General features: G+C 45.5%; 1 protein-coding gene across 1 annotated transcript in view; it reads left to right on the top strand.

The window, feature by feature from the left end:
- Positions 1-12,308: 12,308 nt before the first annotated feature.
- The window catches only part of LOC146347989 (vitellogenin-2-like), a 64,674-nt gene continuing 50,424 nt past the window's right edge, over positions 12,309-26,558 (top strand). Inside the window, exons 1-3 of the mRNA XM_084851635.1 lie at positions 12,309-12,411; positions 14,261-14,412; positions 22,195-22,446. Of these exons, the coding sequence (XP_084707761.1) occupies positions 12,309-12,411; positions 14,261-14,412; positions 22,195-22,446 (507 nt within the window). The remainder of the gene's footprint in view (positions 12,412-14,260; positions 14,413-22,194; positions 22,447-26,558) is intronic.

Genomic DNA, 26,558 nt, shown 5'->3' on the forward strand with positions numbered 1-26,558 from the left:
AAAGAAAAAAGAAGTGGTGGCTTCTTTATTTCATTATATGTACAGAAAGGTGAAGAGATGTGTTTGTTACTACATGAATGTTTGGATACCTGGATGAATCTATGATGAACTTTTGACTGTAAACTGCTTTTTATACTTTTAATAGAAAGGAAGCAAATAAATGGTTTAAATAAATGAAAACAGAATAGACAGTTTCCTACATAAATGGGAAATATGGTACACAGGATTGTACTTTTTTCTTATAAACAATTAGATCCAGAATTACTCATGTTTAGAGTAGATCTATTAAAATCAATGGGACTTACGTTAGTGACTCTGGAACCACTGAGATGGTTACTCTAATCCAGAGGATCCCTAGATCTGTATTGGCCAGGCTGTATTCTGGGGGAGGGAGCAGAATTCGGGTTGTTTTTTTGCTACTCACACTGACCTCTCAATGCGTAGTCAGACGCCACAATAAAGTTATCATCTAGGACAGGGGATGAGGAACCTTTTCTGTATTTGTTTATTTATTTGTTGTTTTGTACCATGCCTTTCTACCAAAAAAAGGCACTCAAGGCAGCTGACAAGCATAATTAAAATTGATTAAAATAATAATTTTTTTATTAAAATACAATAAAAACATAACAATTACAGAATACACACACACACACACCAGCACCCAACCTGACAGATCTACTTCTTTGCCTACCGGCAGAAGGACAACAGAGAGGGAGTGAGTCTGGCCTCCCTTAAGAGGGAGTTCTAAGGTTTGAACGCGGCCACTGAAAAGGCCATCAGGTCAGCACCAAACGTGCCTTTGAAGGCAGGGGTCTTGAAAGAAGGGCCTCTCCAGAAGATCTTAAGAAATGGGCAGGCTTGTATGGGAGAAGGCAGCCTTTCAAGTAGGCTGGTCCCAAGCCTTATAGGGGTTTATAGGTCATAGCCAGTATTTCAAATTCTGCCCAGAAACAGACTAGTAGCCAGTGAAGCTACTGTAACAAGGGAGTTGCGTACTCCCTGTAACCAGCCCCAGTCAACAGTTTGGCTGCAGCATTCTGGACCAGCTGAAGTTTCTGAACAGTTTTCAAACTGTAGAGCACTTTACAGTAGTCCAAACGGGATGTAACTAAGGCATGTGTGACTATGGCCAGATCAGACATCTCTAGCGGTGGGTCAGTTGGTGCATTAGCCTTAGCTGCGCAAACATACTTCTGGCCACCGTCAAGACCTGGGCATCCGAGTTCAGGGGCAAGTCCAAGAGTACACCCAAACTGCGAGCCTGAGTCTACAGCGGGTGGGAAACCCCATGCAGTACAGGGGCCACCTTTGGGTTGGAAGTGTTATTTATATACTCATTTCAATATGCATTCACGTTTGGCCATCCGGACCAGTTCTTTCATGTACAATACAAAGGAAGATTGTTGGAGCACAGAGGTGGACTTAGCTCATTCACCTTTAAGTGCTTCAGCCTGCAGTCCTATCTGCCTATTGGGGAAGAGGTCCTGTCTGACTAACCTTGATTGCAAGACCAAGAAAGGTACAAGACTGAGGGGAAGCAGAGTCATTTTGTTGTTGGAGGTGAAGGATGAGATGGCATTTCCCCTTCCCCATTCCACCTACAGAGGCAAAGTGGACTGGCAGTTGAATCTCACTTCAATACCGGTGGTGGGACAGCATCCTCCACCTCATCTGAGGGCAGCAGACTAGCTCAGGGAGTGTAGGGCAGGTTGCCTGGAACACACAGCTCTGCTCTCCAACAGAGGGGAACAGCTAGGTGTTGCTGCCACTGCCTCCTCCACACCACCCAGCACCTGCCGCCAGAGGCAGCTGCATCACACTAACTAATGGTAGGGCTGGACCTGAAGCAAAGGCTAGCCACGCAGGCTTTGGGAATTCACTGTCATTGCAGGAGGAAGAAGTGATTTCTTTTGACATCGCAGTGCCTGGAATCTCCAGGTTTTGGGGGCGGGGGTTGACTGCCTGCTCTGCTGTGAGGTCCCTCTTTAGCCAGAAGAAGACTATAATAAACCAATTAAGAAATATAGTAAGGGAAGAGTAAACAATAAAGGCTTATAGAGATGATCAGTGAATGCATGAATGATCCCAAGTGATCATTCCCAATGAATGATCCCCCTTAATGTCCCAAATGAACAACAGTATCCCAATATTTGGTCCATAGATAATGGATGTGGAAGTGAGACAGCTTCATGATGACCAGAAGTGAGTGAGCACGCTGCATTGGCCTTTGCTACAGTTTCCTTACTGGGTGGGCAGAAGTGCATTCCTGAATTGGAGAAGAGTGCACAGCTGTCATGAGCGGAAAAAAAGCTTAAGAAACATTCTTCATGAGAGTGAAGCAAACTGAAAATTGACAAAGGTGGGGCCTTGCTGTAGGTGTTCCCTCCTTTTCTCAAAGGCTAGCTGAGAGCATCCATGCTGGAATCTGTGCATGATTCAGTGGGGAGAGCTCTGAAAAATGGGAAAAGATCTGGAGAAGCAGGCACACCAAAAAGAGTGGGGGACAATATCTCCCACTTATCAAAGTTATCCTCTTGCTTTAAAGTGTTGAACTGCCACTTGTCAATGCTGTGCTCACATTCAACACTTCCCCAAGTCTCCTGCAAGTCCACAAAGTGGAGACCTTGAACCCCCCCCCCCATCCCTTTTGTGGTTCCTTTTTCACAGCAGGTACTGCTGTGGTAACTGCTGGGTTTTTCCCCCTCTAAACTCTAAGCAATATTTGCCCAAATTTAAAGGAAGGGAAGTAAATGGAGAGGAAATTGGCACAACTTTAGAGGCTTGGCAGTACAAGGAGAATTTTGTTCAACTTAATTTTTGTTGTTGTTCAGTCGTTAAGTCGTGTCCGACTCTTCATGACCCCATGGACCATAGCACGCTAAGCCTTCCTGTCCTCCGCTCTCTCCTGGAGTGTGCTCAAGTTCATATTCATTGCATCGGTGATGCTATCTAGCCATCTCATCCTCTGCCGTCCCCTTCTCCTTTTGCCTTTGATCTTTCCCAGCGTCTTTTCCAGTGAGTTTTCTCTTCGCATTAGGTGGCCAAACTATTTGAGCTTCAGCTTCAGTATCTGTCCTTCCAATGAGCAGTCAGGGTTGATTTCCTTTAGGATGGACTGATTTGACCTCCTTGCAGTGCTGTGAAAAGGAGCTTCAAAAATGGGAGGGAATCAAGATCTCCCCTTTCTGGACTTTCAGGAGGCTCGGGGAAGTGCTGAATGGAAGCAGGACGCTGACAGGTGTCACTTCAACACTTAAAAGCAAGAGGATAACCTTACTAAATGGCAGATATTATCCCCCCCCCCACTTTTGGTGCACCCACTTCTCCCGGTCCCTGTCAATGGTGCACAAAGCAGCCTGTATATACACTCACCTTTTCAATTTCCTCGTATGTTACCTACTGCAATTTTTGCCTTTGACAAGGACATTGACAAGGCAGGGCTACTCATATTGTACAGCTGTAAGTGCACACTTGTGCACTTGTGAAGACTGACAAAAAGTAATAATAAATAAATAAAAATATAACCCATTTGTGCAATTTTCTTGGGCTGAAGAAAAAACCTGGGGAATGAGATGGGGGTAGTGACCAGAGCGGGGAGGGGGAGACAGGATGGGTTCTGGCGTGAAGGACAGTAGGATATCACCTGGAGGACCGAGGAGCAAGGAGGGGGAGAACAACCCACAGTGAGCCCAATCATCTCCAGGCGCACTGTGGGTGTTCCAAGAACAACCCACACTGCATAGCTTATTCACAGGGTGGCTTAGCGTGACGTATGAACCCACTCATTGGATATTTCCAGATGGAGGAAGGATGTCTAATGCTTCCAGTGAGAAGGCATTTTGCAGCTACTCCATCTTTTCTTTCTTAGCAGGTTATCTGCAGCAATGAAAAAGATGGAAACAGTGGTGGGAAAGCATGGGAGCATTTCAAGTTAAAGGTGACATTGTCTGGACCTCCTGTAAACTTCCCTGAATTAAGCAGGCCAATGGCACCATAAAAGCCATGTTTGGAAGGACCCACACTATTCCTGGTTTAAACTAATGGCTGTGTATTGTTACATCCAAACCAGACACTTTGTTGTTAGTTTAAACTATAGTTTATTAAAACAAGACAAGATCAGACCATGGTTTATGATCTTGACTTGTTTCAATAAACCATAGTTTGAAATATGGTTTGGATGTAACAATAAACTGTGTTTAGTATAAACCAGGAAGCAAATGCTGCCAACCTCCTCACAGTTGTCTTAGAGGAGAATTGGTGAGCACAGGAGCTAGGACTCATTGTCTTAAAGCTAAACTGTGGTTTAGGGGCCATCTAAATGGAAACACTTTGTGAAACGATTTGGGCAAAATCTGCATTTTCACAGAATTGAATTAGCTCTTTCCACGGGACATGCTATGGTGCATTTCTCTGCTTTTGCAGTGTATGTGGGAACTGAAGCCACATTAGTTGGGGTGGGGTGGGCGAGTTCCGCCCCAAGCAGAAATGAGCAGCAGCAATTGCATAGGTGTGGGGCAGCCAATGAGTGGAGGCTTGCCCCCCCCTTCACATGTTCAACGAAGTGCAATGCAGGACTTGCTTACGAGTAGGTGTTCATGACAAATCCCTCATACACACAAACATTTCTGAGGCAGGCAGGCAGGCAAGCAAGCAGCCAGTGCCGCCCAGAGACTGAGCAGGCGCTGAGAGCAGAAAGTACAGAGCTGGCGAGGAGGGAGAGTGGCTAGCACGTAGTTTTTGATGTATATTAACTGCCCAATCAACAGGCTTCCCCCCCCCACCCAACATAGGCTCAATGAAGTGCTTCTGCGTACATGTTTATGAAAATCATCTGCCCTGGCGCCCACCCTTTCTCAGCTGCGCAGCTTCGAATCAGCACGCTTCCACTGTTTCTCAGGTATGCTCCTTCGTAGCTGCACAGTTTCAGAACAGCAGGGCTGGCTCCATCACCCCAACTCCCAAGCTCGACTACTTAAAGTGAAAAGCAGCGACATGGAACTGAAGGCAATGAGTTACTTCCGGGTAGACATGTTTACCCCTTTCCCCCCTTCCCCTTCCCCACACTACTCCCCCTTCTGCCAATCAGCACTGTTTCCACCAGCCCATGCCAAAGCCAGCTGAGACCACACGGACTCCCACACTACACTGAAGCCGCTGTGACGGAAAAATCCATCACAAAATGAGTTTGAAACGCCGGGCTAGCTATGGGAAGCAGCGTGCATCATCTGCCATGATCAACTTGGGGGTGGAGTAGAACTGCAGCAAAAGCCCCATGTAGATGGGGCCTTAGCGTTCCGTCTGAACTGAGCCAGTGTGACCAGCTAATGTCTTAAGGGAAAGTCTGAGGAGTGTTTTGGGGGGAGTGGGGAGGTGATAAGGGTGTGTGTGTCTAAACTTTGCCTTGAGTCTAGAGCGTCTCAGCCCCCTCCCCATGTTAAGCCTCTTCTTTGCACAATGAGAGCTAGTGTTACACGGCAGCATGGCTCAAATAAGAAGAGGTCAATCTCTCATCATTGGCGCTATCCAATAGGTGGTCACTTATTTATTTATTTATTTATTTATTTATTTATGCATTAATAACATTTCTATACCACCTTTCTGCCAAGGCACCCAAGGCAGTTTACAATTTTAAAATACAATTTTGAAACAAACAAATGTTGCCCCCCCAAATCCCAATTATACAACAGAATACAGTTCTCTCAGGCAGCCAATGGTACTTCAGGAGCTGATGGCCTGGATTCCCTGGCCTGGGCTTTCTCACTTCTGCCTTTCCTCAGGGTACATCAGTGTTAAGAAGCCTCAGGGACAGTGTGGGAGGGGCTGCCTCAACAGTTCTCTCAGGCCACTGATGGTCTCTTCAGGAACTGATGGCGAGAGCTCCCTGGCTTGAGCTTCTCCTCTTCTGCCTCCTGCCATGACCCTGGATGTCTGTGTTATCGACCCAACAGCATTTTGTGAAAGGCAACTGTCTGTACTTTTTGCATTTCAATTCTCTCTGATAACGCAGTTTACATTCCCACCCATTCCAGCATGTGCATATATATCTATCAATTTGAGGGTCCTTTTTGCGTCTGATACAGTGTGCAATGTTCCTGAAAGCTTATGCCAAAATAAATGTGTTAGTCTTTAAGGTGCCACGAGACTCTTTGTTGGTTTTGCTGCAGCATATGAACATGGCTACCCCTTCGGAAATGGCCTTTTCTTAATTCACGTCCATGGACTTGGAGCTTTGGCGCTTCCTTTTTCTTTCTCTTTCTGTATATGAAGGTTCAAGCAAGCTAGCCAGTCACACTGTTCCCTCAAACAAAGGGACACTCCTGTGCCCCTTTAATAAAATAGGAACAGGTTCACCAGATGAATAGAAACTACTGAATTATCTATCCAGTAAACAGAAGCCTACCAAAATAGGAACGCTTTCATCATCCAATGAAACACAGCAGAAGAGGAAGCCAATTGATCCTCATGAGGCACAAGAGTTCCTCAAGGCAAAGAGTACCACACTTTGGGTGCAGCCACAGAGAAGGCCCTTTCTTGTGTCCCCATCAACAAAGCCTCCTCCACGACTGGGACATAAAGTTGGTGCAGGACTAGGAGGTGGTCCCTAAGGTATCCTGGACCCCAGTGATACAGGGACAAAGCATTAAAGGTAATCTTCATTTCTTTGGGTTTTGCCTGGAAATCACTGCATAAACATGCATAGGATTGTACCGTGAATGTTTACCCCTTCCAAAGGTAGTTTTACTGGTAATTGCTCTTTTTATTGGCCTTGGCCACCCAAAGGTCTCAAGCTCTTTACTATTGTTTGTTTGTTTGAACTGATTAAAAAATGTTTATACTAGCACTGTGCCAAATTTTTCAGTTGGTTTATTTATTACCATTTGTTGTGGGGAGGGGCAAAAATAAATTGCATCTAAAAACGTGTGAGAAGGGGTGAGAATTTCGGAGAAATTTCTCAGGGTGCAGGGCTTGAGTGCTTGCCTTACAGTAAGGAGATGGCCGAGGGGAGTGGGGATGCTCTTTCTTTTACCATTCTGCCCCCCATTTGGACAGAATGGGGGGACCCTCTCCAGCTGCTTCAGCTTCTTGGAGACCCCCTGGATGACTTAGCCAGGACTTCCTCCCTTGTGGCTTCCTTGTGCTGCTGCCTGCTGAGTGCCTAAAAGCTGAGAGAGGTATTTTTGGTTTTGCTTTGTTGTTATTAAAAGTCTTTTTAAAACAACAACAAGAAAAATAATAAGAAAATAACAATAACTCCTTGCTCAACTTTCAGGCACTCAGCAGGCAGCCACACTGGAAAGCCCCAAGGGAGGAAGTCCTGCCAAGTCCTCTAGAGGGTTTTCCAAGAAGCTCAAGCAGCCGGAGAGGCTGCAAGGATGGAACAGGGGGGAAATGGTAAAAGAAAACGCACAGGCACACCCCCCTCAGCCATCTCCTTACAGTAAGGCAAGCACTCAAGCCCTCCGCCCTGAGAAATTTCTCCAAAATTCTCAGCGACCCAACAAAAGAGGCAGAAAAATGACTGCCTCTTTTGCAGGGAACAAAAGAGGCTGCAAAAGGGCAGGCGCAGTTTCGGCACAGCAGTAGTTTATACCTCATTTCATAGTGGTACTGACAACATTTTATTTTTATGACATAACAAAATAATACAATAAACACCCTTATTAATATTTGTCTTCACGGGCAATTAGAAAAGCCAACTGTAGATTGTAAGGGACATAAGAAGTTATCCATATTTTTACATGGATAACTGCTGGAAAAAACTTAAGAAATAATCTAAGCCAAAATGGCCTGTCAATTTCAGTGCCCCATTTGTAGGCAACAACATTGTGGGTTCATTGTGAGAGCTGAGGTGTGGGGGGGCAAGTTTCCCAGTGTGGGCAGCAGCACTCCTACTCCTCTTAAGTCCATCCTGAATGACGTGACTTCATCATGTAGCATCACTCAAAAGCAAATTTTGAAGGGGAAAAACAGAGGCTGCCGGCTCTGGGAGGAGCATCACTGGGGGCAAAAGACCACTGCCAACGTAAAACAGGCAGTTGTGAAAAAAGATGACCTGGGGCAATTAGGATGTATCATTTTTCTCCATAGAAACCCACCCCCAATTCATCTCAGGATTAAATCTATTTAAGTCAGTTTCCAGGATCCCATCACAAAGTTGGTCTAGGTTATTCATGCTTGCGTGTCACTTCGTGACCGTAATATCACATGGTGCCTTGCAGGAGTGGCTGACCATTGCAGAACAATTAGAATTTTCATATCACATCAAGCACACTGTTTTTCAATAGTCGGTTCACATGTTCAACTGAAGGTCATTTCATTTTCAATTTGCTTTCAATTTGCATCCTGCTCTCTCACAAAAAGATGTTGTGTCCAAAGTGTCTCATAATACATTAAAACACACACACACTCCAAGAAATATACCACAAGCATGTAGAGTGGGGAACCTGAGAGCCCATGTGTCATTCGACTGTTGACACAAGGCAGCCTGGCAGTGCACAGATCCTCATTCACTGTTGGAAGAAGCAGCTTGGGAAATCCAGCCCATCACCAAGACATCAGTCACTTCTCCAGTCAGATATAAAAAGCTGCTTCTTCCCCTGAGTTCCCATGCATTTCTGCAACCAATATGTAACTGAAATGGTCACAGAGTCTTTCCCTGTCCACCCCTGCTACCACTTCCTTCGTCTTCCTCTGCTGTTTCCTCGGCACCAAATTTCAGGCTGTAAACTTTTCAGAGCAGAGACCTGCCCTCTTGTACCCTGTAAAGCGCCATGCCCACTGACTACACTATATCAGTAAAGAAAGACAATACATATGCTGGCACATGATGATATGATGTATGTTCATACATTTATTTGTTTACTGTAAAATGAATACACGTCCTCTCCTCTCCTCTCCTCTCCTCTCCTCTCCTCTCAATAAGGGCTGCTAAGAGAGTTCCAAAGATACATTTAGGGCACAATCCTATGCATGTTTAGACAGAAGAAAGGCCTACCACTCCCAGCATGCCCCAGCCAGCCTGATTCCAGCCACCCCGTTCCCTCAGGCCTGGATAAAGTTGAGGAGTCTCGTATGATCACTGATGACTCTGTCCTGCAGTAACTATTAATTAACACAGATAAGAGCTTGTGCCATGTGTGTCAGGTCAAAATAGCCCTGCCAACCGTATTCCAAACTACGAAAGTTTCAAAATCTCACAGCTAGTCATGGCCATCCACGATGCACCTTCCAGTTCCAGGGTAAATATTTTGTTACAAAAACAGCCTGGAATAAAATGAGGGAAAATGTACTCATTTTTAAAATTAAATCACCACGCATATTAACAGGAAATGTAGATGCTGAGTTACAACAGTGATGCAGCTTAAATGGGATGACTGAGAGAAACAAGAAGGTGTTGTCAGCATGTTTGGGAGAACCCCAAGGTTTTTGGAGGAAGAAAAATATATTTAGGAAGAAAAAGGGGGATGGCAATAGACCCAAAACTGCTCAGGGGGTCATTCCTTGAGTGATTTACTCCTAACTGGCTGCATTTGGACATGACGGGATTAGGGATACATGACATTGTGGCCACCTTGCTGCCACTCCGGAGTTTCGCACGCAAAAAAGGTTCTTCTGAGACTACTTTTAGTCCGATTGTTTTCCTTAATTCAACTTGTCTGCACTTCTGCTGTGGTGTGCACCACCCTCTGCATTAACTCCGGCATTGATAGCCCTGCCCAGGGGTGTGTCTTTCACCTCACTGACCCCAGTCAAGGGAATTTTCCCCAATGTTTTCCCTGCCTGTGTTTCCCCACTGTTTCTGCCATTTCAGGGTTGGCCATCAGAGTTCTGCACTACCTCATGGAATTTACTTCACTTTGCCTACCACTGGTGGCCATCCCCCCAAAGTATAGATGTGCTCTGGGCAGCTTCTAACTTCTTTTAAAAAATTTAAGTGTTAAACCGAAATAGCGCTTTTGTCAGCAGTCCCTACACCTCCCCCCTATCTCGCTATCTCATTATGTCACTATCTTGCATTTGTCCAGCAATACCTATATCCCCTGTCTCACTACCTCACTATGCTGCTATTCTGGGGCATAGCTATTGCTGGACAAATGCATGATAGTGACCTAGTAACATTAAAAATTCCTTTGTAGGTGTGATTGTTTTTAACTTCTTCCTTTCTGCATGGGTGATTTCTTTGATGTCGCTATGCCTCTATCACACATTTGCTGTATCACGCAAGTGCACTATCGCACAATAGCACATTTAGATGATAGAACAAATGTGTGATAGAGGCATAGAGACATGAAAGAAATCACCCATGCAGAAAGGAAGAAGTTAAAAAAAATCACACCTACAAAGGAGTTTTTAACATCACTAGGTCACTATACGCATTCGTCTAGCAACAGCTATGACCCCTATCTCTCACCAAGTCACTATTGGGCATTACCATTATTGCACAGACATAGCTTGGGGAAGGGGTCTCCTCAGAAGTAACTCCCATTGTGGTCAATGAGGCTAAGCTTCCATCCATCACTTTACAGGAGTATCAGGGGAAGGAAAAAGGAGAGCCTGGACGAGGGTGGGGGAGGCTTTCTTATTGGTCGAGCAGCCTCTGCCATTCTGATGACATTTACTCCAATCCCCCCACCCCACTTGGAAGTATGTTCTGTGAAGCAACTTATACTGGAGCGGTGCACTCGCTCATGGAGCCCTGTGCACATCAAAGCACACCAAAGCCGATTTCTTGAAAAAATCCAGATAAGCCTCCCTTTGCTTCTCTTTCCATTGTCATGGAGACAGGGTCTCAGTGAGGACTGAGCATGCTCATTGGCCACAGATTGCTAAACTGGGATGGGGGAGAAACTGAGCTAGGGGGAGACTGGTATCCTGAAAGTATCCTGAAAGAAGGCATGGTGGGCTGGCAGATGGATAGAAATACTCCATAGTGTAACATTTTGCTGCAGTTTCATTGTTTTTTCTAACCATGAATAATTTGATAGGAAGAAAAATCTTGATGTGATCCTATCTGTGAAACAACAGGCCAGTAAGGTTGACTGAAGGATGTTTGAATAGCTTGCCTAAATTAAGTTGATAAGTCAATAACTCCTCCCTGGCCACAAGTGCCTGTAACTCATTATGGATAAAAGCTGTGTTCTTCCCTGAGAGATTTTCATTCACCTCCAGCATGAAGGGAATCACTTTTGCTTTGCTCCTCGCTTTTGTGGGTAAGCTTCCTACTTCCACAGCCATTAGGCAGGGCACAAAGGGGGGGAGACTGGAATTGTATTTATTTTTGGTTTCTTTCCCACCCCAAATGAAATGATTATATTATAATTTGAAGTAAAAAAAAAAAACAGCCTTCCACTTACAAATATATTTCTCCCACTCACAGGGTGCCAGAAAAATGATCTTGGTAAGTCAAATTCTCATTTTCTAGACATTATCTTTCCATTAGCTGATAGGTAGAGATTCTCAGTGGATTTGTGTTATTTTACCTTTATAACATTTTTAAGGGCCCAATCCACCAATAGGGATGCTCTTTCAGTTTTTTGTGGGGTGGGAGAAAGAAATTTCGAGGGAGGGGCAAGACTCATAGTAAACGTTTTTGGATATGTTCAAATTGCACAGTGAGGAGCATTTCTTGCGGTTATTTGATATGGCTCAAAAATAGCCAGAAATGAAATACTCCTGAGAAATAGTTGCATGTCGTTTAAATAATTGGAGGTAGGCTGGGGCAGTGTGTGGCCACATGTCCTAATTTACAGAGGACAGTCCTCTCTTTGAAACCATGAGCAAAGTTTAGTTTAAAGATAAAAGAACCATAAGAAGGGAAAGCCAGCAGGGGCCTTGAGGTTGCATCCAGATTTAGCACCTGGACAGCTGTCTGAGCAGGCACACAGTTTGCCTGGTCACAATCTTCCCTGCTTATAGTGTATTTCTGTTTAAATTATAGTAATTCTGTTGAAATGTCCATCTATATGATGGATCGCTATATGCAGATCTGATGCAAATCTGCATCTCCTAGTGATGTGTTTCTCTCTCCCTCTTTTTCGGCAAAGTGTTAGCAGCCACCTTAGGTGTAGTTGCAGTCCGCTAAAATGAATTTTAGGAATTTCCTGGTGGATTGAGCCCTCAGCCTTGTTGCAGAATTTCATCCTTCTGCCGGGCTCGGCCAGAGAACAGACACCAACTTTTGTTGGAGCGGACGTTTATTACCAGAACACCGAGGGGTGGTGCAGCCAAGAGTGGCCAGCGTGGCCCCCTGGGGCTGGACCCAGAACAATGGGCAACTTTGGTATTTATACAAACAAGTAATAAGGCACATGACGTCAGCTTCGGTCCCTGTTTGGCGCAGTGCTGAGTCAACGGGCTACGAACGTCCTTCAGAGGAAGTTTTCCGGTTTCCAAAGAGAAGGGCCCTGCTAGGCATTGTGACTCATGCGTAGTAAGTTAATCAGCCACCATCCTCTAGTACTAATTCAATCACTGCCTCCTTTTTCCTACGTGACTCTCGGCACCTCAGCAACACATGCCCATGCCGGCAACGCAAGTGGTATTTTTCCACCTCAGCCTTTTGTGTATATGTGTGCGTGCTTATGTTGTGCCTGTGTCCTGTTTTGTGTATCTTTTACTTATTACATACATACCCCGCATCCTCATGCGGTGCTTCCTGCTGCACACTTCCTAGTGAGTAAGCCCCACTGAACACAGCAGGACTTGCTTCCAAGTAATCATGCACAGGATTGCATTGCACAAGAAGGAGAACTTCTCTTATAACAGGGGTCCAGAAACCCCGGCCCACGGGGCTTCCCAATCTGGCCTAGGCAGCCCCTTGGGATTCCTCCATGGGGTGACGCTTAGGCTCCAGGCCACATCCCTTGGAGGAATCCCCTCGGAGGGCACCAGGATAATGGGCTGCTCTTCCCAGTGTGGGCAAGTCCCCTCCTGCTACGTTCACCCTGCCTCTTTCCAGCAATGACGCCATTCAACCCAGAGAGAGCTGAGTGGAGGGTCACCTGCCTTCCCCATCCCAAACTAGTTCTGCACCCCTGTCTTATACGGTGGCCTATAAATAGTGTAAATATCTAAAATAAATACATTGTAGGCATTTGGCCACTTTGAGGAATTGCAGTAATCATCACCACACTACTTCTAATTCTGTTTTCAAGAGGCCTTTACTTTCTTGGTTTCACATTGTATTCAGCATTCTGACAAGGTCCATATGTAACTCCTTGGAAATATTATAATTAATTCATATATTTTGTATAAAATGTTATATATTTGTATACTATGTTACAATGTACTGTAATACTTCTGGAAAGTGCTTAATTGTTAAGCAATACAGACAGTGGAAGCTGGTGGCTCTGATGTCAGTGGGGCGGTGAATCTGCTCCGGGTTTCAGTCAGAACTCTGAAGGAGCTCTTGGATAGTTCTGCACCTTTGATAGCTCCTTTAGAATTCTGGCTGGTTCTGACTAAAACCTGGAGCGGATTCACTGCCCCCACTGACATCAGAGCCACCAGCCTCCACTGAGTGCAGATATTAGGTGTTGTATGTGGGGCTGCCTTTGAGGATGGTCTGGAAACTTCAGTTAGTGCAGAATATGGCAACAAAAATTCTAACTGGAACCAGGTGTTGTGTTTTGTTGCCTTCACTGGCTCCTAGTCCATTTCCGGCTCAATTCAAAGTGGCCATTTTGACCTACAAAGCTCTGCATGGCTTGGGGCCTCAGTGCCTGAAGGATCCCCTCTTCTAATACTTCTGGTACTTCCCAGGGCCCTGGGTTCCTCAGCTGAGGGCCTTCTCTGAGTGCTCTCACAATCTGAGATACGGAGGTAGCTATAAGAAAGAGGGCCCTTTCAGAGGTTGCCCCCCGACCGGGGACTGCCCCTCAACAGAGAGGCTCACCTGGTGCTTTATCTTTTCAGTACCAGATGACAACCTTTTTATATTCCCAGGCCATTAAAAATTATTTTAAAATAATTGATGTTGACATCTTAATCTCTGCAGTTCACATATTCTGTTTAGCTCAAAGAGGGTAATGTTATGGCTTTCTTTTGTCGTTATTTGCACGATTGCAGTTGAAACTATTCTACTCTCTGCTCTCTCTAATATTGGTTGTTTTGTTTTTTGGATGGTTATGCTGCTTTTTAATTGCTTGTTATTGGCTTTGTGATTCTAAACTGTTTTAATGTTTTGTTGCCAGAGAATCTTGGTTATAGGGTGACGAATGAATGTCATGAAAAAATATATCGTTTTTTCCCCCTTTAACAGAACCTGGTTTTAGTGAAAAGAAAAGCTACCTTTTCAGCTATGAAGGACGTATTCTGAATGGGTTGGAAGAAGGGAATTTAGCAAAGTCTGGCTTAAAACTGACTTGCCAAGTCAAGATCAGCCAAGTGTGCCAGCAAGATTATGTTCTTAAGGTAATTACCACAATGATTCCTACTTTTAGGGCACAATCCTATGGGGATAGGTGGCCACCTCCGAATTCAGAGGTGACCGCCTATCCAATGCAGGGCAAGAGACGCACAGAGGGGATTGTTCCCTCCATGCTTCTCCTGCCCTGCATTTGCGGCTAGACAGCAGATTTTGGCTGTCTGGCCATGGGAGGGCGGAGCAGGGGAGGAGGCTGCTGGACAATACATAGGATACGTCACACCGGCATTTCTGCTTTCCCTGCCCTGGAACGCCTCCCAGAATGCCCCGTTTTGGCCACTCAGCACTCCTCTTCCAAATGCATAGCTCAGGGCTGTTCCACCATGCTGCCTGCAAGGCAGTGCAGAAGCGGCAGGTGGGGGAAGGTTGGTTCTCCAGGAACCGACCTTGGAGGGAGGGCTTCAAGGTCAGTTTCTGGAAAACCACATATCCTATGGCCGTCTAGCTGCTGACTAGCGGCCATAGGATTGCTCCCTTACTTATAAAAAGGACCTACCAAGATATCTGTCTTTTCATCTTTCCTCTCCTGGAAACTTTCTCTCATACTTCTTTTCTTCTTCTGTTCCTGCTAAGTTCATTATGCACCCCTGTTGCCAAATCTTCCTACCTCCCCAGCAAAACCTCAAAAGTGTCAAGAAGTGCCAAGTAGGAGAGGGGCCATAGCTCAGTGGTAGAGCACATGCTTTGCATGCAGAAGGTCCCAGCTTTGATTCCTGGCATCTCCAAGTAGGATGGGGAAATACTCTTGCTGTCTGAAACCCTGGGGAGCCACTGCCAGTCAATGTCGACAACACCAGGCCAGATGGACCCAGGGTCTGACTCAGCAGGGCAGCTTCCTATGTTCCTATATTCCAAGAAACTGAAGAACATTAGAGACTAGCTACGCATTACACACATATGCGCCTAATAGAATCAATACACTTTATTTTTTAGAAAGCAGCTTTAGGAGGGGGCCATTTTGACTGGAGAAGTTTGAAGGGCTGCTTGTAAACAAATAGCTGGAATCCCATGAGAGAAAAAAAGCCGGTTGAGGACAATTTTGAGTAGAAAAATACCTAGTGGGGAAATGTATGCATAGCTCTCTACCCCACACTGCTTTTCTGCTCAAATGGCCCTTATCCAAAGCTGCTTTTCTATGAACAAGAATGGATGCTCTGCTATATGCTCATGGATGCTCTGTTATGTGCATTTGCACATAATGTGTAATTAACATCTTAAAAATTGTTATCTATGAAGGGGCTGAAGAACAGTGGCTTATGAGAAACCCACACAAACATACTGTTAGATAAGTTACATTAACTGATTGACAGTAGTTCAGAGAGGTATAAGCATCAGTGCAGCTGGTGGAGTCTTCTACAAGATGTAGTGATAGCCACCTTGGATAGCTTTAAAAGGGGGTTAGACAAATTCCTGAAGGAGAAGTCAGGGGAAGGGGCAAACGTGGACTATCTGCTCCTTCTTAGCTGCTGTTCTCTTTTATCTTTTTTATATTCTTTTAAACTGTTGTATATTTTATATCTTAATATTTTAATATGTGCCTGGGAGGACTATTGGGCAACTCAGGGGGTGGGGGAGGTGCCACCATAACTGTGGTCACGGGCAGGGGGAGGTGTGGCGTTGGGGGATTAACAGGCCAGCTGAGGAGAAGAGGGGCTAGACACCTTACAGCTGTCCCCTCTTCTGGTTCTTCCCCCAACCTGATGGTTCCTGGCAGCCTTACCAGTCTGCCCTCGGGTCTGGTGGTGCTGCTGCTGAATGCCAGGTCGGCCCAAAATAAGACCTCCCTCATCCATGATTTGATTGTGGATGAGGGGGCTGACCTGGCATGTATTACTGAGACCTGGGTGGGGGAACTGGGAGGGGTCACTCTCTCCCAGCTGTGCCCTCCTGGGTACTCGGTGCAGCACCAACACCGACTTGAGGGTCGGGGAGGGGGGGTTGCCGTGGTCTATAGGAATTCAATCTCCCTCTCCAGGCTTCCTGCTCATTCGAGTGCAGATCTTGAGTGTCTGTACCTTGTGTTGGGTACCCGGGACAGATTAGGGATTCTGTTGGTGTACCGCCCACCCCGCTGCCCATCGGACTCCCTGCCTGAGCTGACGGAGGTGGTCTCGGACTTGGTGTTGAGGACCCCCAGGATGATGGTCCTGGGGGATCTCAACTTCCATGCCAAGGCCGCTGTATCCGGGGCGGCTCAGGACTTCATGGCCGCCATGACAACCATGGGGCTGTCCCAACATGTCATCGGCCCAACGCATATAAAAGGACACACGCTTGATCTGGTTTTCTCGACTGGGCAGGAGGATGGTGATCTGAAAGTGGAGGAATTAACATCTGTCCCTTTGTCATGGTCAGATCACTTCCTGCTGAGGTTTAGACTTCTGGCGGCCTTTCCCCTCTGCAAGGGTGGGGGACCTATTAAAATGGTCCGCCCCCGGAGATTAATGGATTCCGATGGATTCCAGAGGGCTCTGGGGGATTTTCCTGCTGGTATGGCTGGTGCTCCTGTCGAAGCCCAGGTCGCTCTGTGGAATGCAGAGATGACTCGGGCGGTTGACACGATCGCACCCAAGCGCCCTCTCCCTCTGAGCAGAGCCCGGCCAGCTCCTTGGTATACACCTGAGCTGAGGGCAATGAAGTAAGAGGGGAGACGGCTAGAACGCAGGTGGAGGAAAACTTGTGCTGAGTCTGACCGAACACAGGTAAGAGCCCACTATCGAGCCTACTCTGTGGCGGTGAGGGTGGCAAAGAGGCAGTTCTTTTCCACCAGCATTGCATCTTCTCAGTGTCGTCCGGCGGAGCTTTTCCGAGTGGTTCGTGGCCTGTTACATTCTGGGCCAGGGAGAGAGACGGTGGAACCCTCGGTAGCACGCTGTGACGAGTTTGCACGGCACTTTGAGGATAAAGTTGCTCAGATTCGTCATGAATTGGACACCACCATTAATGCAGTTCCATTGGTAGAGGCGTTCAGAGCACCATCTGGTCCAGTTTTATTGGATGAGTTTCAGTTACTGAGGCCTGAGGATGCGGACAAGGTGCTTAGCCAAGTCCGATCGACCACTTGTGTGCTTGACCCTTGCCCTTCATGGCTTATTAAATCAAACAAGGAGGGGTTGTCCGGCTGGGTCCAGGAGGTTGTAAATTCCTCCTTGAGAGAGGGAGTGGTGCCTGCTGCTTTAAAAGAGGTAGTAATTAGACCACTCCTGAAAAAGCCTAACCTGGACCCAGAGGATGTTAACAATTATAGGCCAGTGGCCAACATCCCCTTCCTGGGCAAGGTGCTTGAGTGGGTGGTTGTAGGACAGCTCCAGGCACTCTTGAATGAAACGGATTATCTAGATCCATTTCAATCGGGCTTCAGGCCTGGTTTTGGAACGGAAACTGCCTTGGTCGCCCTGTGGGATGACCTCTGCCGGGAGAGGGACAGGGGGAGTGCGACCCTGTTGATTCTCCTGGACCTCTCAGCAGCTTTCGATACCATCGACCATGGTATCCTTCTGGATAGGTTGTCTGGGTTGGGAGTTGGAGGCACTGCACTACAGTGGTTCCGCTCCTACTTGGATGGCCGATTCCAGAAGGTGGTGCTGGGGGATTATTGCTCTGTGCCATGGCAATTGTGCCATGGGGTTCCACAGGGCTCTATTTTATCCCCCATGCTGTTTAACATCTACATGAAACCGCTGGGGGAGGTTATCCGGAGGTGTGGGCTGAGGTGCCATCAATATGCGGATGACACCCAGCTCTACCTCTCTTTCTCATCAAAACCAGGTGAGGCAGTGGCTGTTCTGAACTGGGCACGGTAATGGACTGGATGAGGGCTAATAAACTGAAACTCAATCCAGACAAGACGGAGGTACTGTTAGTGGGTGGTTCGTCTGCCCGGCTAGGTGATATTCAACCTGTTCTGGAGGGGGTTGCACTCCCCCTAAAGGATCAGGTTCGTAGTTTGGGGGTGCTCTTGGATCCAGAACTGTCACTTGAGGCACAGGTGAACCCAGTGGCACGGAGCACTTTTTATCAGCTTAGGCTGGTATACCAACTACGCCCTTATCTGGACAGAGATAGCCTAGCTACAGTTATCCATGCTCTGATAACTTCTTGTCTGGATTACTGCAATGCGTTATACGTGGGGCTGCCTTTGAAAACGGTCCGGAAACTTCAGCTGGTCCAAAATAGGGCAGCAAGATTGTTAACAGGGACTGGCCTGCGAGCTCATATTACGCCAGTACTTTTCCAGCTGCACTGGCTGCCAGTCCATTTCCGGGCCCGATTCAAAGTGCTGGTGTTAACATTCAAAGCCCGTAACGGCTTGGGGCCAGGTTACCTGAAGGATCGCCTCCTCCCATATGTGCCTGCCCGGACCTTAAGATCATCATCAGCCGCCCTTCTCCGTGAGCCCCTGCCAAAGGAAGTGAGGCGGGTGGCTACTAGGAGGAGGGCTTTTTCTGCTGTGGCACCCCGGCTCTGGAATGAGCTCCCTAGTGAGGTTCGCCTGGCGCCTACATTGTACTCCTTTTGGCGCCAGGTGAAGACCTTTTTATTTTCCCAGGCATTTTAGCTTTCTAAATTTTTATCTTTGCTGTTTTAAATCTGTATTTTAAACTCCTGTACTGATGCTAGGTTTTATTGTGGTTGTATTGTTATATTGTGGTTTTAATGTTCTATATATTTTAAATTGTTTTATTGTGTGTTGTTTGGTTTTAGTTTTTGTGAACCGCCCAGAGAGCTTCGGCTATTGGGCGGTTTAGAAATGAAATAAATAAATAAATAAATAAATAAATAAGAAGTCTATGAATGGCTACCAGTCTTGGTGGCTATATACTACCTCCAGCACAAGAGACAGTATGCCTATGTACACCAGTTGCTGGGAAACATGGGCTGGAGGGTGTTGTTGCACTTGTGTCCTGCTTGTGGGTTCCCGGTGGATATCTGGTTGGCCACTGTGTGAACAGAATGCTGGACTAGATGGACCCTTGGTCTGATCCAGCAGGGCTCTTCTTATGTTCTTCCAGGAGTCTTCTACTGAGCCAGTGGAGGAGGGTGGACCTGCCTAGAAATGTTCACAACTCCCAAAGCATCAAATAGATAAACATGAACACAAAAGTTTCCTAGCCTATAACCTAGGTAGAATCACTGTACGGTACTAGACCAGGGATGGGGAACCTCCAACCCATGGGCCTAATCTGTCCACTCACGTTCTCCATTTGGTCCATGGAGGCTCGGACTACCTCTCCAAGCCCAGTTGTTTTTTTTCCTATGTGTTCAGTTTGAATAGACATGCATTTCGATTAGGAATGTTTGTGCTAGTATTAATCTGTTAACTTATCTTGTACATGCTCAATCAGCCATGTGGCCTCCACGCTATTTGGGAACTACTGGGTTTGTGAAAGTGAAATGGCACACAGGGCCTTTTCAGTGGGGCTGCTGTTATGAAATGTCCTTCCTAAGGAGATTCCTCAGGTTCTCTCACATTTGAATTTCAGGGGATCAGCAAAAAAACCTATTTATTCTACAAAACCCCTGAAAGCTATACAGTCAGGGCCAGAAATATTTGAACAAGGATCATTGTTTTGGCAGTTGGCCTCTGTACACCACCATATTGAACTTGAAAGGAAACACATCCAGATGGGAACAAAGTCAGGACTTTCAGCTGTAATTCAAGGGGTTTGACAAAAGTGGGGCACTAACCATTCAGGAAGTACAGTCAGTGGCATACACACATACCTATCGTTGGTGGCTCATAAGTAATGGAAGGAATGGCTGACAAGCAGCTGCATGGCCAGGTGCGGCCTGTTTCCTGGGTACCCCATGACCAATCAAGCAGATAAAAGGCCTGGAGGTGGTTCTGAGTGTTACATTTGCATTTGGTAGCTGTTCACTGGAACCCCCAACATGAGGTCCAAAGAGGTGTCCATGTGAGTGAAGGAGGCCATCATTAGGCTGAGGAAACAAAATAAACCTATCAGAGAGATAGCAAAAACAGTGGGAGTGGCCAACACAACAGTTTGGAACATCCTGAAAAAGAAGGAATTAACTGGCAAGCTCAGCAACAGCAAAAGGCCTGGAAGACCACAGAAGACTACTACAGTGGATGACCGCAGAATGCTGCTCAGGGTGAAGAGGAACCCTTTCACAACATCTAGCCAGGTCAAATACGCTCTTGCGGAGGTAGGCATGTCATTGTCAACATCTGCAGTCAAGAGATGGCTTTATGAATGTAAATACAGAGGCTTCACAACAAGGTGCAAACCACTGGTGACGCTCAAGAACCAAAAGGCCAAATTAGCCTTTGCCAGCAAACACCTAAAAAAGCCTGCCCAGTTCCGGAATAAGATTCTTTGGACTGATGAAACCAAGATTAACTTGTACCAGAATGATGGGAAGAGAAAAGTATGGAGAAGGAAAGGAACAGCTCATGATCCAAAGCATACCACATCATCTGTCAAACATGGTGGAGGCAGTGTTATGGCATGGGCATGTATGGCTGCCAATGGAACTGTGTCACTGGTGTTTATTGATGACCTGAGTGCTGATAAAAACAGCAGGATGAATTCTGAAGTGTATAGAGCTATACTTTCTGCTCAGATTCAGCCGAATGCTGCCAAACTGATAGGATGCCGCTTCATATTGCAGATGGTTAATGACCCAAAACATACAGCAAAAGCTACCCAAGAGTTTCTCAAGGCAAAGAAGTGGGATGTTCTTCAATGGCCAAGTCAGTCACCTGATCTCAACCCAATAGAGCATGCTTTTCACTTACTGAAGACACTACTGAAGGCAGAAACACCCACAAACAAGCAGCAGCTGAAGGCAGCTGCAGTAAAGGCCTGGCAAAGCATCTCGAGGGAGGAAACTCAGCCTTTGGTCATGTCCATGGGTTCCAGACTTCAGGCAGTCATTGACTGCAAAGGATTTTCATCCAGGTATTAAAGGCAATCCTTAAGTTTGAAACGATGTTGGTTTGTTCCATTACTTATGAGCCCCAATGATGGGTGTGTGTGTATGCCACTGGCTGTACTTCCTGAAGGGTTAGTGCCCCACTTTTGTCAAACTCCTTGAATTACAGCTGAAAGTCCTGACTTTGCTTCCATCTGGGTGTGTTTCCTTTCAACTTCAATGTAGTGGTGTACAGAGGCCAACTGCCAAAACATCCTTGTTCCAATATTTCTGGCCCTGACTGTACATTTGCTATTTGTGTGTGTTTTATGCATCATTTCAGCTGCTGGTTTTATTGCTTTATGTTTATATGGCTTAATTTAATTTTTTTTTACATTTTACTCCATCTTGGATGTTTGACAGAAAAGTGGCCTATGAGTACTGGAAATAGATAAAGTTTTTAAAAAAGTGATACTGTACTGGACAAAATAGGAACATAATCAAATGCAATAAGAAGGCCCTGGAGTGGGGTGGGGATGAAGAAAAATCCTACATTTAGAAATGTAGTTATGTTTGTTTGTTGGTCTGATAGGCAATGTAAAATTGAGCAGAGCTGAAGGAGATTCAATGATGGACTTTGCTCAGGGTCCGTTCCTGGTCCCATTTAACATGCAAGAAAGAATAGGTTACTCAGACTGCAATTTTATCCACAGTTATTTGGCATACATATGATTGAGCTGTTAATGCAGTTAATGCAGTCTCATAAATGGTCTCTGTTTTGGCTGATATTCAGACTGAGGTACATCCTTTCTCTTTCCATATATGACTCTTGTTCATCATCTGCATAGAAATATTCTAATTTAACCCAAATCTTCATATATCCATTTTTTTAGGTGCTTTCTCCACAACTGGAAAACTACAATGGAATCCAGCCCAGGGATCTATTCACCAAAGCACCCAAAATCACTCAGAAGATTGGTCTGTGTTTTAGCCAAGTATTTAAGTTTGAATACAGAAGAGGTCATATTAGAAAGATTTATGCCCCTGAAAACATCTCAGTTATGTGTGTTAATATAATAAAGGGTATCCTGAACTTGCTGCAGATAACCATAAAGGAGTCACAGCGTGTATACGAGTTACAAGAGGTTTGGGATTTTTCTAAAATGATTCATTATAGGAGTTGGGGGGGGGACCCATTACGTTCTAGAATTATGAGATTATTTACAGGGGCACCATCTTAAAGTGTTCCCTTGGGCTGACTCCTGTGAACTACTAATGGATTGCTTTCTCATCATTTGGTTACTCAGCAATTGATGTTGTTCAGTCGTTCAGTCGTGTCCAACTCTTCATGACTGCATGGACCATAGCACGCCAGGCCTTCCTGTCCTGCGCTCTCTCCCGGAGCGTGCTCAAGTCCATATTCATTGCATCATGTTATCTAGCCATCTCATCCTCTGCCGTCCCCTTCTCCTTTTGCCTTCAGTCTTTCCCAGCATCAGGGTCTTTTCCAGAGAGTTTTCTCTTCGCATTAGGTGGCCAAAATAGTTGAGCTTCAGCTTCAGTATCTGTCCTTCCAATGAGCACTCAGGGTTGATTTCCTTTAGGATTGACTGATTTGACCTCCTTGCAGTCCAGGGGACTCGTAAGAGTCTTCTCCAGCACCACAGTTCGAAAGCATCAATTCTTCGGTGCTCAGCCTTCCTTATAGTCCAGCTCTCACAGCCATACATTACTACTGGGAAAACCATAGCTTTGATTAGACGGACCTTTGTCAGCAAGGTGATGTCTCTGCTTCTTACTATGCTGTCTAGGTTTGCCATAGCTTTCTTCCCAAGGAGCAAGCGTCTTTTAATTTCATGGCTACAGTCACTGTTTGCGGTGATCTTGGAGCCCAAGAAAATAAAATCTGTCACTGCTTCCATTTCTTCCCCTTCCATATGCCAGGAACTGATGCGGCCAGATGCCATGATCTTCGTTTTTTTAATGTTGAGTTTCAAACCAGCTTTTGCACTCTCCTCTTTCATCCTCAACAAGAGGCTCTTTAGATCCTCTTTGCTTTCTGCCATTAGGGTGGTATCATCTGCGTAACTGAGGTTGTTGATAATTCTCCCAGAAATCTTAATTCCGACCTGTGATTCATCCAACCTGGCGTTTCTCATGATGTACTCTGCATATAAGTTAAATAAGCAGGGCGACAATATGCAGCCTTGTCGTACTCTTTTCCCAATTTGGAACCAATCGGTTGTTCCATGTCTGGTTCTTACTGTTGCTTCTTGACCCTCGTACAGGTTTCTCAGGAGACAGGTAAGGTGATCTGGTACCCCCATCTCTTTAAGAATTTGCCACAGTTTGTTGTGATCCACACAATCAAAGGCTTTAGTGTAGTCAATGAAGCAGAAATAGACGTTTTTCTGGAATTCTCTTGCTTTCTCCATGATCCAGCGAAAGTTGGCGATTTGATCTCTAGTTCCTCTGCCTCTTCGAAACCCCGCTTGTACTTCCGGTAGTTCTCGGTTCGCATACTGCTGAAGCCTAGCTTGTAGGATTTTGAGCATCACCTTGCTGGCATGTGAAATGAGCGCAATTGTACGGTAGTTTGAACACTCTTTGGCGTTGCCCTTCTTTGGAATTGGAATGTAAACTGACCTTTTCCAGTCTTGTGGCCACTGTTGAGTGTTCCAAATTTGTTGGCATATTGAGTGCAGCACTTTAACAGCATCATCTTTTAGGATTTTAAATAGCTCAGCTGGAATACTGTCAGCTCCGCTAGCTTTGTTGTTACTAATGCTTCCTAAGGCCCATTCGACTTCACTCTCTAGGATGTCCGGCTCAAGTTCCATGACCGCACTATTATGGCTATCAGGGACATTAAGATCTTTCCTGTATAGTTCTTCTGTGTATTCTTTCCACCTCTCCTTAATCTCATCTGCTTCTGTTAGGTCCCTGCCTTCTTTGTCCTTTATCATGCCCGTCTTTGTACTAAACGTTCCCTTGAGATCTCCGATTTTCTTGAAGAGATCTCTAGTCTTTCCCATTCTGTTGTTTTCCTCGATTTCTTGGCATTGTTCATTTAAGAAGGCCTTCTTGTCTCTCCTTGCGATTCTCTGGAACTCTGCATTCAGTTGGATATATCTTCCCCTGTCTCCCTTGCTTTTCGCTTCCCTTCTTTCCTCAGCTACTTGTAAAGCCTCATCAGACAGCCACTTGGCTTTCTTGCATTTCTTTTTCTTTGGGATGGATTGAGTTGCTGCCTCCTGAACAATGTTACAGACCTCCGTCCATAGTTCCTCAGGCACTCTGTCTATCAGGTCTAATCCCTGAAATCTATTCCTCACCTCCACTGTAAGGGATATGATTTAGGTCATACCTGAATGGTTTAGTGGTTTCCCCTATGTTCTTCAATTTAAGCCGAAATTTTGCAACAAGAAGCTCATGATCTGAGCCACAGTCAGCTCCAGGTCTTGTTTTACTGACTGTATAGAGCTTCTCCGTCTTTGGCTGCAAAGGACATAATCAATCTGATTTCGATATTGACCATCTGGTGATGTCCATGTGTAGAGTCGCCTCTTGTGCTGTTGGAAAAGAGTGTTTGCTATGATCAGCGTGTTCTCTTGGCAAAACTCTATTAGCCTTTGTCCTGCTTCATTTTGTACACCACGGCCATGCTTGCCTGTTATCCCGGTGATTTCTTGACTTCCCACTTTAGCATTCCAATCCCCTATGATGAAGAGGACATCTTTTTTTGGTGTTAGTTCTAGAAGGTGTTATAGGTCTTCATAGAACCGATCAGCTTCTTCGGCATCAGTGGTTGGGGCATAGACTTGAATTACTGTGATGTTGAATGGTTTGCCTTGGATTCGTACTGAGATCATTCTATCGTTTTTGAGATTGTACCCCAGTACTGTTTTTCCCACCCTTTTGTTGACTATGAGTGCTACTCCATTGATGACTCACAACTAAATATGTGAACTAACTCCACTGTAAGCATTGCATTTGAAAGGATGTGAGGTGATACAAAAAATCTGTCTGTCATGTTTGATTCATGATGACTCATTCAAACAGTCAGTTTGGTGTTGTGATCAAGTGAGGAAAATGGATGTTTGAACCAGCTCATTGAACTATAGAACTTGGAATTATAGGGCTGTTGGGCTGGAAGAGATGTAGAGGCCATCTTGCTCAACTTCATAGTCAAAAGCAATACTGTCCTGAACCAATGTCCCTATCAGACTCTGCTGTGCTAACTGACCTAGAAAGTGGCCACAGACCATGTGCTACTCCAGCCTTCCCCAACCTGATGCCCTCCACATGTGCTGCACTGCAACTCCCAGCATCCCCGGCCAGCATGGCTGGCTGGGGGATGTTGGGAGTTACAGTCCAACTCATGTGGAAGGCACCAGGTTCAAGAAGGCTGAGCTATTACATACATTTGCTACATTACGGCCACAATCCTATATATACTTACCTGGGTGTAAGTCCCACTGAAGTCAATTCAGCTTACTTCTGAGTTGACATGTATAGGCTTACACTGCACAGGCATTTCCTTATCCAAATAGTGCAAAATGTCTGTGAAGATTGTCAGGTGAGATGTTCACATGCATATGTATTTCTTTGGGAAGCCATAAGCAATCTCAGCTTTCCAGCCTGCAGACAAACAGTAAAATATACACGTGTGTGATTATCACATAAGATGAGCTACTCCTGGCTTTCACAATGTTTACTACATGGGAATGCTTTCCATTTAGTATAGCATTTATTATTCATTGAGAAAATGAAACCTGGGCAAGTAACAAACAAACAAAACTAGGCCATCTATCCAAGGAAAGAATTTCTTCCAAAATCCAAATGTGGTGACCCATGGATTTTCAGACTTTGAAGATGAAAACAAAGGCAGCCTAGTGAGCTTTAGCTCAAGAAAAATCTATTGTAGGCCTCTTGTACAAATCTACCCTTTGGCACAGTGTTCCCAATCCAAAGAAAGTGGTCTCAATCCAGAAAAAGTTAATTGTGCTTAAGTTCCATTGATTTCAAAGGTATTTTATGCATGACTAACTTTCTGTAGATTGGAAACAATATGAGTCTTTCAGTCACTCCCATCTCTCATACATGAAGGACAGTATCAAAAATTAGGGAAAGAACTTTCCTTCCTTCTTGTCGAAATATATATTGGCCTCTGTCGTCCATGCTTACCTCTGCCCATTTTGAGAAGGAAATCTGTTTCAAAAATGACTTCATTCCCTTGAAACATATGACTTCGCTC

Source organism: Heloderma suspectum, chromosome 4 (genome assembly GCF_057233095.1).
Source record: "Heloderma suspectum isolate Gila_16-S chromosome 4, 16-S_ref, whole genome shotgun sequence".
NCBI classification, from domain to species: Eukaryota; Metazoa; Chordata; class Lepidosauria; order Squamata; family Helodermatidae; genus Heloderma; species Heloderma suspectum.